At 39.2% G+C, this 15939-nt stretch overlaps 1 protein-coding gene across 3 annotated transcripts in view; it reads right to left on the bottom strand.

Annotated features, from left to right (window-relative positions):
* LOC117659115 (claudin-34-like) overlaps window positions 1–15939 on the bottom strand; it is a 49133-nt gene that overhangs the window by 31958 nt on the left and 1236 nt on the right. The window contains exons 1-3 of one of the 3 annotated variants that reach the window (XM_087878803.1): window positions 14515–14622; window positions 6480–6658; window positions 6132–6209 (exon numbers count right to left, since the gene is read on the bottom strand). In XM_087878803.1, coding sequence (XP_087734929.1) covers window positions 6132–6163 — 32 coding nt within the window. In that variant the 5' untranslated portion in view covers window positions 6164–6209; window positions 6480–6658; window positions 14515–14622. Of the gene's footprint in view, window positions 1–3901; window positions 5563–6131; window positions 6210–6479; window positions 10710–14514; window positions 14623–15939 lie in introns of those variants that run through there. The other 2 variants (XM_087878801.1, XM_087878802.1) reach the window with 2 other exon arrangements.

Here is a 15939-nt window from a genome sequence, read left to right as displayed (position 1 = left end):
GAGAGCGGTTTTGCCGGCGCGCCGGTTAATCCTCTCCTCGCTCGCGGCTACAATCAGCTGAGGGAAAGTTCAAACTTCCCTAAAGCCTTCAATTATCGCTATTAACAGCCGCAAAAGGCGCCCCAGCCGGGAACGCCTATTCGCGCAGCGAAAAACAGTTTGAGTTAAACTCCTCTTTTAATTCACGATCTAAATAAGTCGCTTAAAACAATAGAAAGATAGGCACTACAGTCTGATCACCAGCGACTGAGTGAAAAGACTGGACATGCGCAGTTGGAGGAGGCGGGACAAAGCTGTGGAGAAAAAAATTGATTGGCACCCAGTCGATCTAATGACAGAGAAAGGAACCCATACAGTGGAGTGGCGGAGCATCGAGGAGGTAAAAGACAATCCTCCTCCTCCCATCCCATGAATCTTTGTGTCTGTGTATGAGAATCTTTTGCCAGGTGCCAGAGAAATGGTTCTTTGAGAATCCAAAGACAATGAACACACCAGTGAGTAAGGAGATTCCAAGCTGTATTGTGTATCCTTAGCAGGTAAATTAAATACAAGAAAACATTCGGTACCAAGAATTCAAATTAAATCAATATTTAATTATTACAGTTGTTGACACAAAAAAAGATAGAACCCCATCATCTTTCCACATAGGAAACACTGAGGAAAATACCATTTCTTCATTTCTGTGTTTGCAGGGTAAGATCCAATAGAACAGAATCTCCGTAGACCAGGGTTGAAATGTGGAGTCCTTGGTGTACTCTGACTCGGTTCTTTGCTTGCAGATGTTTCATTACCTGGCATCATGGATCATTAACACTGTCAGTGCCAGTGTGGATGGGGGGGCTTTGCGCCCTATTTATATACAATAAAGGTAGTTCTCGACTTACAGCCATTCCTTTAGTGACCTGTTTGAATGAAACAGTGAAAAGTGCCTAACAACTGGTCCTCTCACTCACAACCCTTGCAGCATTTCCATGGTCCTATGATCAAAATTTAGCTGCTTGGCAATTGGCCTCTATTTGTGATGGCTGCAGTGTCCCCAGGTCATAGGATTGCCATTGGTGACTTTCCCTGTTCACTTCCGATAATCAGTGTCAGTGGTGGAAGCCAAATTTGCTTAACAACTGTGTTGTTAACTGTACAAGTGATTCACTTACCAACCATGGCAAAAAAGATAGTAATATCATTTTTGGATTTGGTTTGATCTAGGATAGTCAGGTTTCCCAGCTGAAACTATGGTTGAGTCTGTCCATGTGCTGTGAGATTAAGGAGTTTTCATTGTGTCTTTTGATTGCTAGTTGGTGTTCATGGATGACCTCAGCCTGTTTGTCTTACTTATTTTTCTTCTTAGACCAGCGGTTCTCAACCTGGGGGTCGTGACCCCTTTGGGGGTCGAACGGCCATTTCCCAGGGGTCGCCAAAGCCCTCTCTCGCCCCCCCCCACGCCTTCACTCATCCTCACCCTCTGCCTCCGGAGTCCCAGCTGATGGCTAGAGGGGAAAAAAACTTTAAATTCTTGCCGCGGGGCTTCAAAGAGCAGCCCTACTCTCAGCTGTTTTAGCTCTGTTGCTAGCTGCAAAGAGGTAAATTCCTGAAGCAGATTTTTTCCCCCCTAGCTATGCTGAGAAAGGGAAATTGAAAGTAAGCAGGGTCTTGGCTGCAACGTGACAAAATGAGGCAGAGAGATTTCTTTTTCCTCACCAAAAAACGTAGGTGCAAACTGCAAACAATGGGAAATTTAGGGCAAGAGGAGGTTCAAGATTTTAAAACACAGAAGAAAAAAAGCTCTATTTAACTAGGGAATTGTAATAATTGAGATACTATTAATTGTATATTGTGTTGAAAGCAGAAATGGTTAAGTTGTGGTTTGGAGGAATATATGGGGGAAATTATTTGGTTTATTATTATTGGTAAATATAATTAATTGATTTGTAAGAAATTGGATTGCATGGAAATAATTGGAATATTCATGTTCATATTGATTAATATACAAAAAAGGTAGCTATATAACTAATTGATTTATATTAAAATGTTGAATTTGTATTAAACAACTGTATTACATAATTAACCAATGTGAGGATGGATATAAAAATAGATGACAATGGGAAGGGGTATAATATAGAATAGAAGGGAAAAATTGAATTTGATTAAGATTAGAGATGAGGATGAAGGGTAATATTGTTTTTTTAAAAAATAGATGAGGAATAAATATGGTAAAAAGGAAATATAAAAATTGTAAATTTAATTGAAATGACTAAATACTGTGTTGGAAGAAATATCCTTCTGGGTTCTGCTCCAAGTGGGGAAAAAGACACTGGAAACATGGAGACTGCTTGGAAAGATGGTTTAATGGTGGACAGGATCACATGGCTTGATGGGGCCCATTGTGTTAGTTTCTGTTGCTATTGTGTTGCAAATGTCCTTTGACAAAGGATTGAGTTTCTGCCTCTGGCCCATTAACAAAGGGTGGGGGGCAGGAAGGTGGGAGTTGCTTTGTCTGTAAAATATGCTTCTCCATTTCTCATCCAGGTAGGGAAATATAATATTCTGCCTTTTTAATATTTCCCAAAATATTTCATTCTTCTAGGAAAGGGGTGGATGCTAACCTCCTACAACTGTTTAAATTTGTGAACCGGCCAAATACTCTGTTCAAAGAAAATACATTGTATGTTTGTATGTGTGTTTCTAATTATTGCTATTTATTGCTATTTGTTCTCTTTTATTCTTTAAAGTTTAACAATTCATTCTTTATCTTAATATCTTAATATTTGTTTGGGGTTGGCTTTCTTCCCTTTCATCTTTTTTATTGTACAGCAATCTTTCTCCTCAAACCTACCACCTCTCTCTTTTCTTTTCTTCTTACTTTCTCTTCCTCCCCTTCTTCTTCTCCTCCCTACTTCCTCTTCCTTTCTCCTTCTCCTCCTCTCTTCCTCCCTCTCTTACCCTCACTCCTACTCTAATTTCCCTTCCCTTCCTTCATCCCTCTCTATTGCTGTATCCTTTTATGCATATGGACTACTCAAAGGGCTGAAAAAGTTATTTTTGACTGGTCCTCGCACTTTTGACCAGTCCTCGATTTTACGACTGTCCTCACATTTTACGTTTTTTGCCCTATCTTATACCATGTTGAAGAGAAGCAGTTGTGAAATGAGTGACATGGTTGTTAAGAATGCTGCATGGGCATAAATGTGAGGATGGTCATAAGTGTGAGGACCAGTCAAAAGTACGAGGACCTGTCAGAAATGACTTTTTTCAGCCCTCTGAGTAGTCCCTATATATATAGCCATGGCCACCCGGTCACATGACCAGCTAGCCACGCCCACCCAGTCACATGACCTCCAAGCCACACTCACAAAATAAGCCATGCCCACAGAACCGGTAGTAAAAAAATTTAGAACCCACCCCTGGTTGGGGGTCACCACGACATGAGGAACTGTATTAAAGGGTCGCGGCATTAGGAAGGTTGAGAACCACTGTCTTAGACTATGTAGTTGGTTTGTGTTTTATGGTGATTCACCACGGATAACCTCAAGGAGCAAGTGGAACAAACTATGGCCCCAGTAAACACAAAAATGCTGACAACCACCCTCAAGAATACATCTCTAAGACAAAAAAGGGAAACAAAATTCGAAACCAAATTAGTCAAGCTAAATTCCAGAAACAAAGAGACAAATGAAGCCAAATGGGCAGTCAACATGTCCAACTTGCCACTAGCTACTGCAGACCACAGTATGCTCAGAAAGTCCTTAATTATAACATAGATAAGGCTAATCAGTCAGAATTTTTTGCAGCTCTAGAAGCAAGATTAAAAAATCACAGGACTTCTTGCAACGGAGACCCAAGCAAACAGAAGGCAGACAATCCTGCTAGACCAGACGAACACAGAATCGGGACCCACTCAGTACTATTAATAATATTTATTTTCAGTAGGAAATGAATTATTTTGTAACTGTACAATGAAAAGTGGAACCAAAATACAATACAGTAAATAAACAATAATAAAATAGAAAATGTCCAAAATAAATTCAGTAGTATTTGTCAATAGAATATAAAAACCAATGTTCTACAATATATAGCATCATAACAATATTATACCATTTAAAGAAAATTTAAATATATTGTTTAGAATATATTACAATTGTTTAAAAATATTGTTTACTATACAATATTGTTCAATGGCATTTTTTCTCATTTGGTGTATTTGAGGTGAGATAGACAGATGGGATGAGTTGAACAGCAGGGCTCTGAGGCTGTGAGTCAGAAAGAAAGATAGGGAGGGGGCTTCATCTGTTTGAGCAGCTCAAGACCTCGACCCTTGTGATGGTAATGTTCTTGGCATGGCATCAGGTGCAAGGAACCAAATCAAGTCTGGGAATAAGCCAAAGCAGTTACTTTAGATAGATGAGAGAGGGAGAGAGAGAAATATAGAAAGTGGGGGGGGAATACCGGGAAGAGAGAGAGAGAGAGAGATGATAGATATCAGATAGATAGATAGATAGATAGATAGATAGATAGATAGATAGATCGATCGATCTTGGGCACCAGCAGAAAAGGCTTTCCTATTCTGGTCGGTGATGCTTCCTCCTTGGACGTGATTCCCTGCTGTCCAACCTCTTAACTGCCTCCTCCTCCCCTTCAACCTGGGATTCGACCACATATGGAGTAACTAATACAATGGGGACCTCCTTAGCATCCTCAAGCAGTTGCTGTTGCACTGATTGTACAGACTCTTTCTTTATATCTGTGCGATGCACAGATGTTACCACATCATCCCGGGGCTCAGGCTCCTCTTTTTGTCGTTGATCGATTGTCCCAGAAGAACCAGTATTTCTAGAAATGTCAGTTGCTGCTGGGAATAAAATATGACTTCCTTGACGGTTTTGAAAAACACGTTTATTACACATGATCATAACACCACTCACCAATAATAAAACTGCAGCAATATAGCCAATATAAATAGCAGCTCCAATCTCCTGGTACAGTGGAGAAGTAGGCATATGGAAATCCTCAGGAAACATAATGTCTGCATTTATCAAGATGGAATAACTGTTCCAGGAAATAGGAATTAAGATTATGATTCCTGTTAGGAAGTTCATAAGGCCTCCAACGTTAAAAAGAGTGAGCAAAAAAGTTTTGTGTGTTATGGCTCTGACAACATTCCACAAGGCAAAGCTCATGAAAGTTATCCCCACGGCTCCCACAATGCAACACAAACTCAACAGATCTTGAGCCAGAAAAATTTCGGTGGGCAGCATCTTCAGGTTTTCAGTGAATTCCTCACAGTGGATGTATCTGTTTTCTGGATGAGTGCTGTGCAGATAACAGGCTCTCCAGATTCCGATCCATAACAAGCCAGGATACAAGTTGTCCTTACTTTTAACATGCCATAATCTCCAGTGATCGGTGGCTGTTGAGGTAATACACAGGATCCATCCTAAAATACTAAGCAAATAACCACCAAACTGGGCCCTATTAATCCAGACTGACCATTTTGTAATCATGGATTCTGTTTCACTTGGTACTTGCCCATTAAGTGATTTATTGGACATGTAAATGAACTTCGAACTGTTGAAATAAAATCAAAACAAAATAGCTCAACATATGTCTATTATGTTATTATTCTGACACCTGTACATAAATACATGAATAATCTAGAGGTGTAAAGGGCATTCACCACTGATTCTATTGAAGGTAAATTTCTCCAACTGATTTATTTATTAATCAAATTTATATGTCACCCATTACACTTTCTAAGTGACTCTCAGTGGTTTACAAATACAAAGAATAAATATTATTTTTCCCATTCAAATCTCTGAAAACATTGAAGTTGCTTATAAAAAAGCAGTGCCTTTAAAAGGTTTAAATCAAATATGTTGGCATTAAAATAATACTTAGCCAATTGTCAAGAAAAAAGCAAGGTGTTACCTTAACAGTTATAGAACTTTGTGAGATGTATACAAATGTCAGATATGTTATGAATATCAAAACTGAAGAAATTCTGCCCCCCATTAACATACCATAGTTTAATTATTCTTTCTACATACTACAAATTGAACAGGACATATTATTTAACCATTAAATACAAATCCCCCTTAGAATAACAATAAGAGTTCACATAAATGGAAGCCACCTACCTTGGATCCAGAAGGTCTTCATTACTCCTCATTTGCAAATATCTTAGACTATGAACTATGTTGGTGACTGTAAGTTTGCTGAAACAAAACAAAACAGAATAGTTTAACTTTCATTTATATAGTTGCATGTGTGTGTGTGTGTGTGTGTGTGTGTGTTGTGTGTGATCCCTCAGGACATACAAACAGGATTATGACATAGTAGGAACAATTTCCTTTTGAATAAATATCTGTGATAGTTCTCACAAATAATTATTCTAAACTGTACCACTGTTTTTCAACCGCAACAATTTTAAGTGCAGCGTGGTTGGAATGAGTTGATATCGCTGTAACATGTAACAGGTAACTTACCCAATAGCACTGGAATTATATTTGAAATAAAAAGTGATATCTCCTCAATTGGTGATCACGGACAGATAGTTGCAGCTGTCTCTCACAGTCTCCAATGCCAAATGACCAGCATCTCTTCTATTCTTCTCCAAAACGTCTGTTTTCAACAGTCGCTGAGCATTCCAACTGTCACTCCTCAACTGACAAACCACAGAATTCCAATGACGAATCTCAGTGAACAGTTTTCATCTTTCTTTCAGATTAACACAGACATTTATATACAAACAAAATAAACTAATCCAATGTAGTCTCAGTGTAAAATGGTATATCTTGCTTGACCCTCAATCTGCCAGTTTGAGCTAGCTGTTTATCTCCACTGAATTCCCTTCTAAAGCAATTTAAAAGTACATGTTGCAAAGAGATGCTTTACAACAAACCAAAGGGATCAAAATATATAAGAAAGAGATTAAGACAAAGAAACAACAGTGGAGAAGAGAAAGGTGGGCTGGATGTGTACACTTTGGCTTTTAAATAAATGTCGAACTGTCTCATTTGGTACAACAACCAAACAGAACAAATACAGACTCCAACAGATAGTCAAGACTGTGAAAAGAACAATAGCAACAGCACTTAAGATTTATATACTGATTTATAGCCCTAAGTGGTTTTACAGAGTCAGTATGTTGCCTCCGACACTCTGGGTCCTCATTTTACCAATCTCGGAAGGATGGAAGGCTGAGTCAACCTCGAGCCAGCAAGAATCAAACTGCTGGCAGTGAGCAGAGTCAGCTTGCAATACTGCATTCCAACCCCTGCGCCACCATGGCAACCAGCCTACCTTCCACCAAAGACCTATATATTGCACAGGTCAGAAGGAGGGCTAAGACCTACACATCCTGAACATAAAACTGTTTCAACTTCTCCCCTCAGGACGCCGCTATAAGGCAGTGCATCCCAAAACAATTAGACACAGGGACAGTTGAAGAAGCTTCTTGAATGAGAAGTGAAACGTCTTCAAAGAAAGACCAGAAAGTCCAGTTGAAAAAGCACCTTTGGGACAACCATGACCGGATGAATGAGAATCTCCATAGATAAATTTATCACCTTTTGGTATTAAACAATGGTGATGTGTGGGCCGTTCACATTCCTCGAAGAGGCTAATGACAAGCCCACCCTACTGATGGAGCCTCTGGAAAAGTTTAAAAGGCTGGGAGAGGCAGAGTCTCTTTGGAAAGGATTTGAACATCCCTGAAGTCCTCACTTTGGTCTTGCCAAATTTCCATCTTGGGTACTCGAGGAGCAATTGGGCTAGATCTCTGGATCTGTAGATCACTGACATAGCTGGGCATGTCCAAGCTGACCTCAAGTCCAGCTTGATTGTAAAGGGAATCTGGGTGGTGGTATCTGAGACCGAGATTTCAGAAAAAAACTTTAGGCTCCCCACCTAGTGAGGAAACAGCAATATTTCTACTGAGAGAGAATCAGATGCCCAGCTAATTCTGGAAAAAGCCATGATTTGCCCAGTGAAAGAGACAGATGGGCCAAAAACCAAGGACTTCCTGTATTTGGGAAAGAAAACATTAAGAGGTATCCCAGAAACTTTCAGGTAGGAGATGAGCACCCAGCGTCTGTCTTTCGACACCGTGGCATTAACTGATCAAGAAGAGAAGCAACCTAGAACTAAGGAGAAATGTCCTGACAGTGAGAACAATTAACCAGTGGAACGACTTGCCTCCAGAACTTGTGGGCACTAGGCAATCTTGGTGCGTTCACAGCGGAGGAGATCGGCCTCCGCTTCAGGTGGGCGGCAGAGGGGAGGGCTGTCCCGCAGCCAGGGAAGCCCCGCTCTTTCCTCCGGCTCTCGCCTGTGGCTCTGCTGGAGGTGACTGCAGCAGTCTCTGGCTTCTCCTTTGGCCGCCCCGATGCTTCCCAGCACCAGACTATCCATGCCACAGAACCAAGGTCATCAAGCCTTGTGGGAGCGCCCTCCTGCCCTCCAACAGACTCAGGAGGCGATGGCGGAGTGGGCGTTGTGGCTGTTGTCTCCGATTCGTGTTTGAGCCTGGTGCCAAAGCCAATGAAGGACGCCAGACACAAGGTGCAGATTTTGATTGCTTTTTATTGGGATACCCCAAAGAAAAGGGTTCCTGACCAAAATGCCAAGAGAGCCAAGAACAAAGGATTAAGAAAGCTTTATACATTTTCACTAAAGAAGGCGGGATAATACAAAATATCATCTAATAAACATTTTAGTAATAATTCTACAATTTGTTCTATTGGTCTCTAGCTGTCCCTATTCCTAAGCCTTGGCTAATGAATGCCCCAGGAGTTATCTAATACACATTTTATTTGCTGCAGGCCATCACTATTCCTACCTTTTAGCTGAGTTGTCTAACTCTTGTTACTTTTATCAGCTTTCTAACTACCCAGAATTGTTACAAGATTTACACGTGCATATTTCCTGTAAATAAGCATTCTTTGTTCTTCCACAATTACAGGCTTCTTGATTTACTTTCAAGCATGTGCCATGACCTGGCTTTATTTCGTGCCCCACCAGCGGGCTCCTTTGAGGAGGGGTGCTTGAGATCCTGGAGGCCGAGCTGGGTGCCAGCAGCAAGCTCCACGGAGTGAAGGGCAACCCATCTGGCACGGCTGGGGCTATCCCAAGCAGGGGGCACAGTCAGGGAGTGCTAGGCCCCACAGCCAGGGAGGGCAAGCAGCAGCCCCCGCAAGGCTGGTCTCGGACACACACGCTCCGTGGGACTCCAGGGGTTTGGAGGCGGCCTCTTTGGAGTCCTGAAGCTGCCTGGCCAGTCGAGTTGCCCGGCTGGCGCAATGCTCACAACCAGATGGGCGGGGAGGGTGAGGACTCATGATTGTCAGAAGGCACCGGCCTCAGTTCTGCACAGGACAGCCTCCTTTCTTTCTAGAAGGGGCGCTGACGGGGACCTTGGTTTGTGCCAGATATGAAGACTTAAAAAGGACAAAGGACTTCAGCTGCACTAACAGCTACATAGTTTCATGCATTTTCTCTTCTTCTTTTTACATAATTACCTTATTGATTGAATACGTTTGGAAAAAGAATTTAATGGATATTTATTTCTTCCTCTTTTTTATGAGGTTTTTAAATCTTTTTGTGCTATGAAATCAAGTCTTAGCACTAAATCACACACACACACACGTGTGTATGATTTAATTATATATATATTTAAACAAGAAAATAGACTTTCGGTTGGCACCGCAGGCTCCGTGGACGGTCATTTATGACTGCCAGCCCTGCGTCTCCATAAAAGCCGCTTTGACAGCGCAAATCGGCTGTCTAGCGGCTGAAAAACTCTCCTTCGGGAAAAGAAGGAGAGGAGAGCCGGTGGGCGGGAGTAGAGCCCCCCGAAAGTCCTCTGGATCATTTCCAGAGGCTTAGAGGGTGAGAGCTCCTCAGTCAGCCTGCCAAGAAGCTCCGGAGCCAGGACGACCCTGCAAAAGCAGGGCGAGAAGCCGCGATCCGATCCTGCTTTTAAAAAGTGAGTTTGATTGATCCCAAGCGCAGGCAGAGTGGAAAACAAGAGAACAAGCCTTAAAAATACAGAGCTTAACTCCAAAGTTACTTTGTTTCAATTTGAATCTTGAGCTAGAGGCGGAAGATTGCGTCTTTGTCAGGGCTTTGAAAGTGAAAGCCTGAAACGAAAGTGCTTGAGAACTTTGCGCTGGGAGAGTGGATTAGCTGCCTATTAACTGCTGGGAACTGAGAGTGTGGAGGGAAGAGAATAAAGGGGAAAAAAACTACTTTGTCTGGCAATTTAGAGACTATAAATTAACATCTTCAAAGACTTTGTTGCTTTTAAAGAAAAGAGGAGGGGGAAGGAAAAAAATGGCTTCTAGACAAGTGAAACCAGGAGTTGTTAAAGGAGGGGGAGGCTCTCCAGTTGTGTCAGTGGTGACACAGAAAGCACAACTTCCGGCTGATACACAGAGCCAGACCCAGAGTCAAGATGCAGCACTTAATGATTTTAAGGAAGAAATGAAAGAAGCCATGAACAATCAAGCAACAGCAATGAGAGAAGCAATGAACAATTTAACATTACTTGTTGAAGGGAAATTTAAGAAAATTGAGGAAGACATAAGTTCGATCAAGGGAGCAGTTGCAGATGAACACGATAAAATAAGAGAGGATATTGTTTTTGCTGTATCAGGACTCTCAAATTTTGTTATTCAGCTTGATGGGAAAGTTGAAGAAATTAATGAAGCCAACTTAAATTTGGAAAGCAAAATGGGTGATGTCATGACTAGAACAGAGAAAGTGGATGATGAATTGGTAATGTTACAATACTGATCTATGGAGTTTGCTTTGAGATTGAGAGGCCTGAAGGAAAATAGTAAAGAAAATTTAAAAGACATTTGTGCTGATGCTATGGCGGAGATAATTAAAGAAAGACCAGAAGATGTGGCAATTCAAATTGATAAAATTTACAGGGTTAATTCCTGGTTGGCAAAACAAAGACAGCTGCCACGAGATGTGGTGATTTATTTCACAACTAGGAGGATCAGAAATGAAATTCTACAAGCTTCTTACAAGAATAAAGTTCAGGTGGCTGGGCAGGAGGTGGTGGTTTTGAAAGAGATTCCTCCAAAGATGCTGAGAAGCAGGAAAGACTTTGGCTTTCTGGTAAATGAGCTGAGAAATCAACAAGTGGCATACAGATGGGACGTTCCAACTGGTCTAATAGTGACTTATAAAGGAGAAAGATACCGGTTAAACACAGTTTGGAAGTCAAAAGATTTTTATGTAAATGTGTTACAGGCTGGATACCCACCCTCACCGGGGGGTGGGGGGGAAAGAAAGAAAGAAAATGGAGATGTTACAACAAGAAAAAGATGGAAAACAGATACAAACCTACGCTGAAGCTGCAGCTGGAGGAATTATTATGGAAGAAGATTTGGATCTTGGGGGTTTACCCCCAACTTTGGAACCACCTAAGAAGGGAGAGCCGAAAGCACAACGACTGACCCGATCAACTTATAAATTGCAACAACAACAACCAAAAGGGCAACAAACTCAAGATTCACCTCAAGAAGTCCAAAAAACAGAAGCAGTGCGGGGAGCTAGGCCGAAGAGTAAGGTGGAGGAGGAGCTTCAGCTGATGCTCACAAGGCTTCGAAGGGCCAAAGATGGCAACTAAATTCCTATCTTGGAATGTCAATGGCTTAAATTCACCACAAAAAAGAAAGAAAGTATTTCACTACTTGAAACAATTCAACGATGATGTTATTTGCTTACAAGAAACACATATTATCAGACCAAAAATATTTGATAAATTCAAGGTTAGGTACAAATTTTGTGGCATCAGCGCCAGAGAAGAAAAATGGACTAGTCATATATGTAAGGAAAGGACTATCAGCTAATCTAATTGAGGCAGATGATCAAGGAAGATATATTGCAATTGAATTATTGACACAGTCTGGAAAAATGCTTCTTATTGGAATATATGCCCCTAACCAGCAACAAGACAAGTTTTATAAATTTTTACATACTAAAATAATACAGTGGGACTATAAATCTTTTATACTAATGGGTGATTGGAATGGAGTAATTGATACGCAGAAAGATAAAAAAAGCTTATCAAAGACTTCAGCACGTGCAAAACTACCTAAATCTTTTTTTGATATGATGGAAGATACAGAGTTGAGAGATATCTGGAGAGAACGTAACCTGGAGGAAAAAGATTTTACTTTTTTTCCTGATAGACATCAATCCTTCTCCAGGATTGATTTTATACTAATCACAAATGATTTTATTTCCAGGGTGAAGAAGACGAAGATATGTCCAAGAATTTTAACTAATCATAGTCCGGTCTGGATTGAATTGGAACAGGAGAGGGGAGAAAGGAGGTCTTGGAGGTTGAATGAAAACTTATTTAGATATGAAGAAAATGTAAAGGAGCTTAAAAAACAAATGAGAGAATTTTTTGTTATTAACATGAATAAGAGTACTCCTATGGAAATGGTTTGGGATGCTAGTAAGGCTTATATGAGGGGTATCTTAATACATATGAATAATAAATATAGACTAAAACAACAGAAGAAGCGTAAAGAGATAGAGGAAGAAATAAAAAAGAAAGAACAATTACTTATATCTAATCCAGGAGATAAGAAAGTAAAAGAAACAATAAATATACTACAAGGGCAATTCAATATGTTAATGGCTGATCAGGTGGCAACTAGTTTACAATATGCTAAACATAATACATTTTGTAATTCCAATAAACCAGGTAGGTGGTTGGCCTACATGTTGAGGAAAAAACAGAAAGCACGAGTCATTAGTAAGATAGAATATAGAGGTAAGGAAGTTTACCAACAGAATATGATTAAAAAGGCTTTTTTGGAATTTTATACAAAGCTATATGCTAGTGACTCAATACAAGGTATAGATATAGATAGATATTTAAAGGAAGGGAATATTTTGGAACTAACGTTGGAACAGAAGGAAGGACTGAATCAACCAATAACTTCTGAGGAGATTGTTGCGGCAATTAAGCAGTTAAAAATAGGGAAAGCTCCAGGAACAGATGGACTAACAGCTGTTTATTATAAGAACTTACAGCTTGAAATGGTAGAGCCGCTTAGAACTCTATTTTGTAAAATTCAATCAGGGGGAGGAGTTCCACCCTCTTGGAGAACAGCTTTTGTTTCATTGATTCCGAAGGAAGATCAAAACTGTATCAAACCTGAAAATTTTAGGCCAATTTCACTTTTGAACACGGATTACAAAATTTTTGCTAAGATACTATCGAATAGATTAATGCCAGTAATGCAACAAGTTATTCACAATGACCAATCAGGTTTTATAAAAGGGAGACAGATGAAATATAATGTTAGGCAAATTATAAACTTATTGGAATATTTGGAGAAAAATAATCAGGTCCCTGCAGCGTTTATATTCGTGGATGCAGAGAAAGCATTTGATCGACTGAACTGGCAATTTCTGTTTAAAATAATAGAAAAAATGCACTTTGGGGAGTATTTCATACATTCAATTAGAGCAATATATCAGGAACAAACAGCACAAATAATAATTAATGGACGTTTAACAGATGTGTTTAAAATTGAGAAAGGTACGAGGCAGGGCTGTCCCTTGTCGCCATTGTTGTTTATTTTAACTTTAGAAGTTTTGTTGAATAAGCTACGTGATTCTGACAAAATAAAAGGAATTGTAATTAGACAGCAGGATTATAGATTAAGAGCGTTTGCAGACGACCTGGTTCTCACTTTATCTCAACCTATAGAAATGGCTCCCTATATGTTGGCTATAGTAGCTCAATATGGTAAAGTATCTGGATTCAAAGTAAATCTACACAAGACAAAGATGATAACTAAAAATTTATCTATAACTCAAAGAGAAGAGTTAGGGAGGATAACGGGGTTTGAAGTAGTTAAAAAGGTTAAGTATTTAGGAGTATATATTGCAGCCTCAAATACGAAATTGTATAAAAATAATTATGAAATTCTTTGGCAAAAAGTACAGAAAGAAATGGAAAAATGGAAAAAGTTACAACTATCATTACTGGGAAGGATAGCAGCAATAAAAATGAATGTATTACCTAGGTTTTTATTTTTGTTTCAAATGATACCAGTGCATAAAAAAGATGGAAATCTGATGGAATGGCAGAAAGGGGTTAATACTTTTATTTGGGCTGGGAAGAAACCAAGAGTGAAACTGAAAATTATACAGGATATACGTGAGAGAGGAGGTCTTAAAATGCCTAATTTAAGATTGTATTATGAAGCAGCAGCTTTATCACAAATTAGTGATTGGTTCAACTTAACTGAAGAAAGAATGTTAAACATAGAAGGTTATGATTTGTTATATGGATGACATGCTTATTTGTTGTATGAAAAAAAAGTGGATAAAGTGTTTAAGGGTCATATATTCAGAAATGCATTGTTGAGGGTTTGGAAAAAGTACCAATATAAGCTGAACTATAAGATACCTATATGGGCAAACCCCAGACATGTAATAGAAAATATAAGTACAGAGCAAAAAATAGAGGTGATTACTTACAAAGAGCTTCTTCTTTTGGAAAGGGGCAAGTTGCAATTGAAATCTCTAGATGAATTAAAAGAAGAAGGGATACTTTATACTTGGTTTCAGTATGGTCAGCTCCAAGCTAGATGGAGGGAGGATCAAAAAATTGGGGTTATGCAAAATGAGGAAAATTTGGTGAAACAGATTAGAGAACAAAGTCAGATGCATATTAAAAGGTTGTATAATGCATTACTGGAAATAGACTCAGAAACTGAATTGGTTAAGGATTGTATGATAAAATGGGCACAAAACTTTCAGGAACCAGTGATGATGGAAACATGGGAAAAAAATTGGGTCAGAAATGTTAAATTTACGCAAGCACAAAATTTGAGAGAGAATTTTTATAAAATGTTTTAGATGACACTTAGATCCTAAGAAATTATCATGTACGTACTCGAATTTGCAAGCTAAATGTTGGAGATGTGAATGTAATGACGCAACCTATTATCATATATGGTGGACTTGTAAGAAAATCAAGGCATTTTGGATAAAAATTTGGTGGGTGATGCAGAACATTTTGAAAAGAAGGTTGAAATTTACTCCTCAATTGTTTCTATTGGGTATAATTACGGACTGTACAGTTTCAGAGATTAAATTGATTTTGAATTTAATTTCAGCAGCTAGGCTGCTGGTAGCTCAATACTGGAAGAAGGACTCTTTGCCTACTATTGAAGAGTGGATATTGAAAGTAACAAACCTAGCAGAAATGGAGAAAATCTCGGCGTACTTGAAGGACCATACGCAAGAAAGATACGTATCGGAATGGAGAAGATGGATTGATTATATTCAAAATAAGTATCAGACAAGAAAATATCAAATAGCTTATGAATGAATGTTAGTATTAGAAGTATTTGGTTATCTGTAGTGGAGTTAAGGTTTCAGTGGGGAAGGCAGTACTTTGAGGACAAGTAGATTAATCTAGTTTATGTTTGATTAAATGAAATACCTTGTATTTTGCTCTGGGAAGTCGGGGGGGGGAGGGTGGGATGAAGGGGGGGAAAGGGTGGGGGAACGGGGGGGGAAATTCTTTGTATTTCCTTTTTGTAAAACTTTTCAATAAAAAAAAAGAAAATAAAATAAAAATTAGCACAAACTAATATAAAGGAAAGGAAAAAGAAGTATAAGAAAAGAGAAGTTAAAAAAAATGAAAACAAAGAAAAAAGATATAAAGAAGTAGCTTCTGATATTCTTGATAGCAGTTATAAGTAGCACTATATATTTAACCTCTCTGTATCCTAATTATCAAAACTATAATCACATTTTTTTACACAAAAATCCCATCAGCGGATTCCAGTCACCAATACACAACATCTTTAGGAACCAAGGTTGTAAAGTGAATTTTTTTTTTTTTTAATTTGATTTATATGCCGCCCTTCTCCGAAGACTCAGGGCGGCTTACAA

Source organism: Pantherophis guttatus, chromosome 14 (assembly GCF_059756535.1).
Source record: "Pantherophis guttatus breed Tessera chromosome 14, ASM5975653v1, whole genome shotgun sequence".
Classification (NCBI taxonomy): Eukaryota; Metazoa; Chordata; class Lepidosauria; order Squamata; family Colubridae; genus Pantherophis; species Pantherophis guttatus.
The sequence above is the reverse complement of the archived record's forward strand: the minus strand, read 5'-3'. Positions and strand labels throughout refer to the sequence as shown.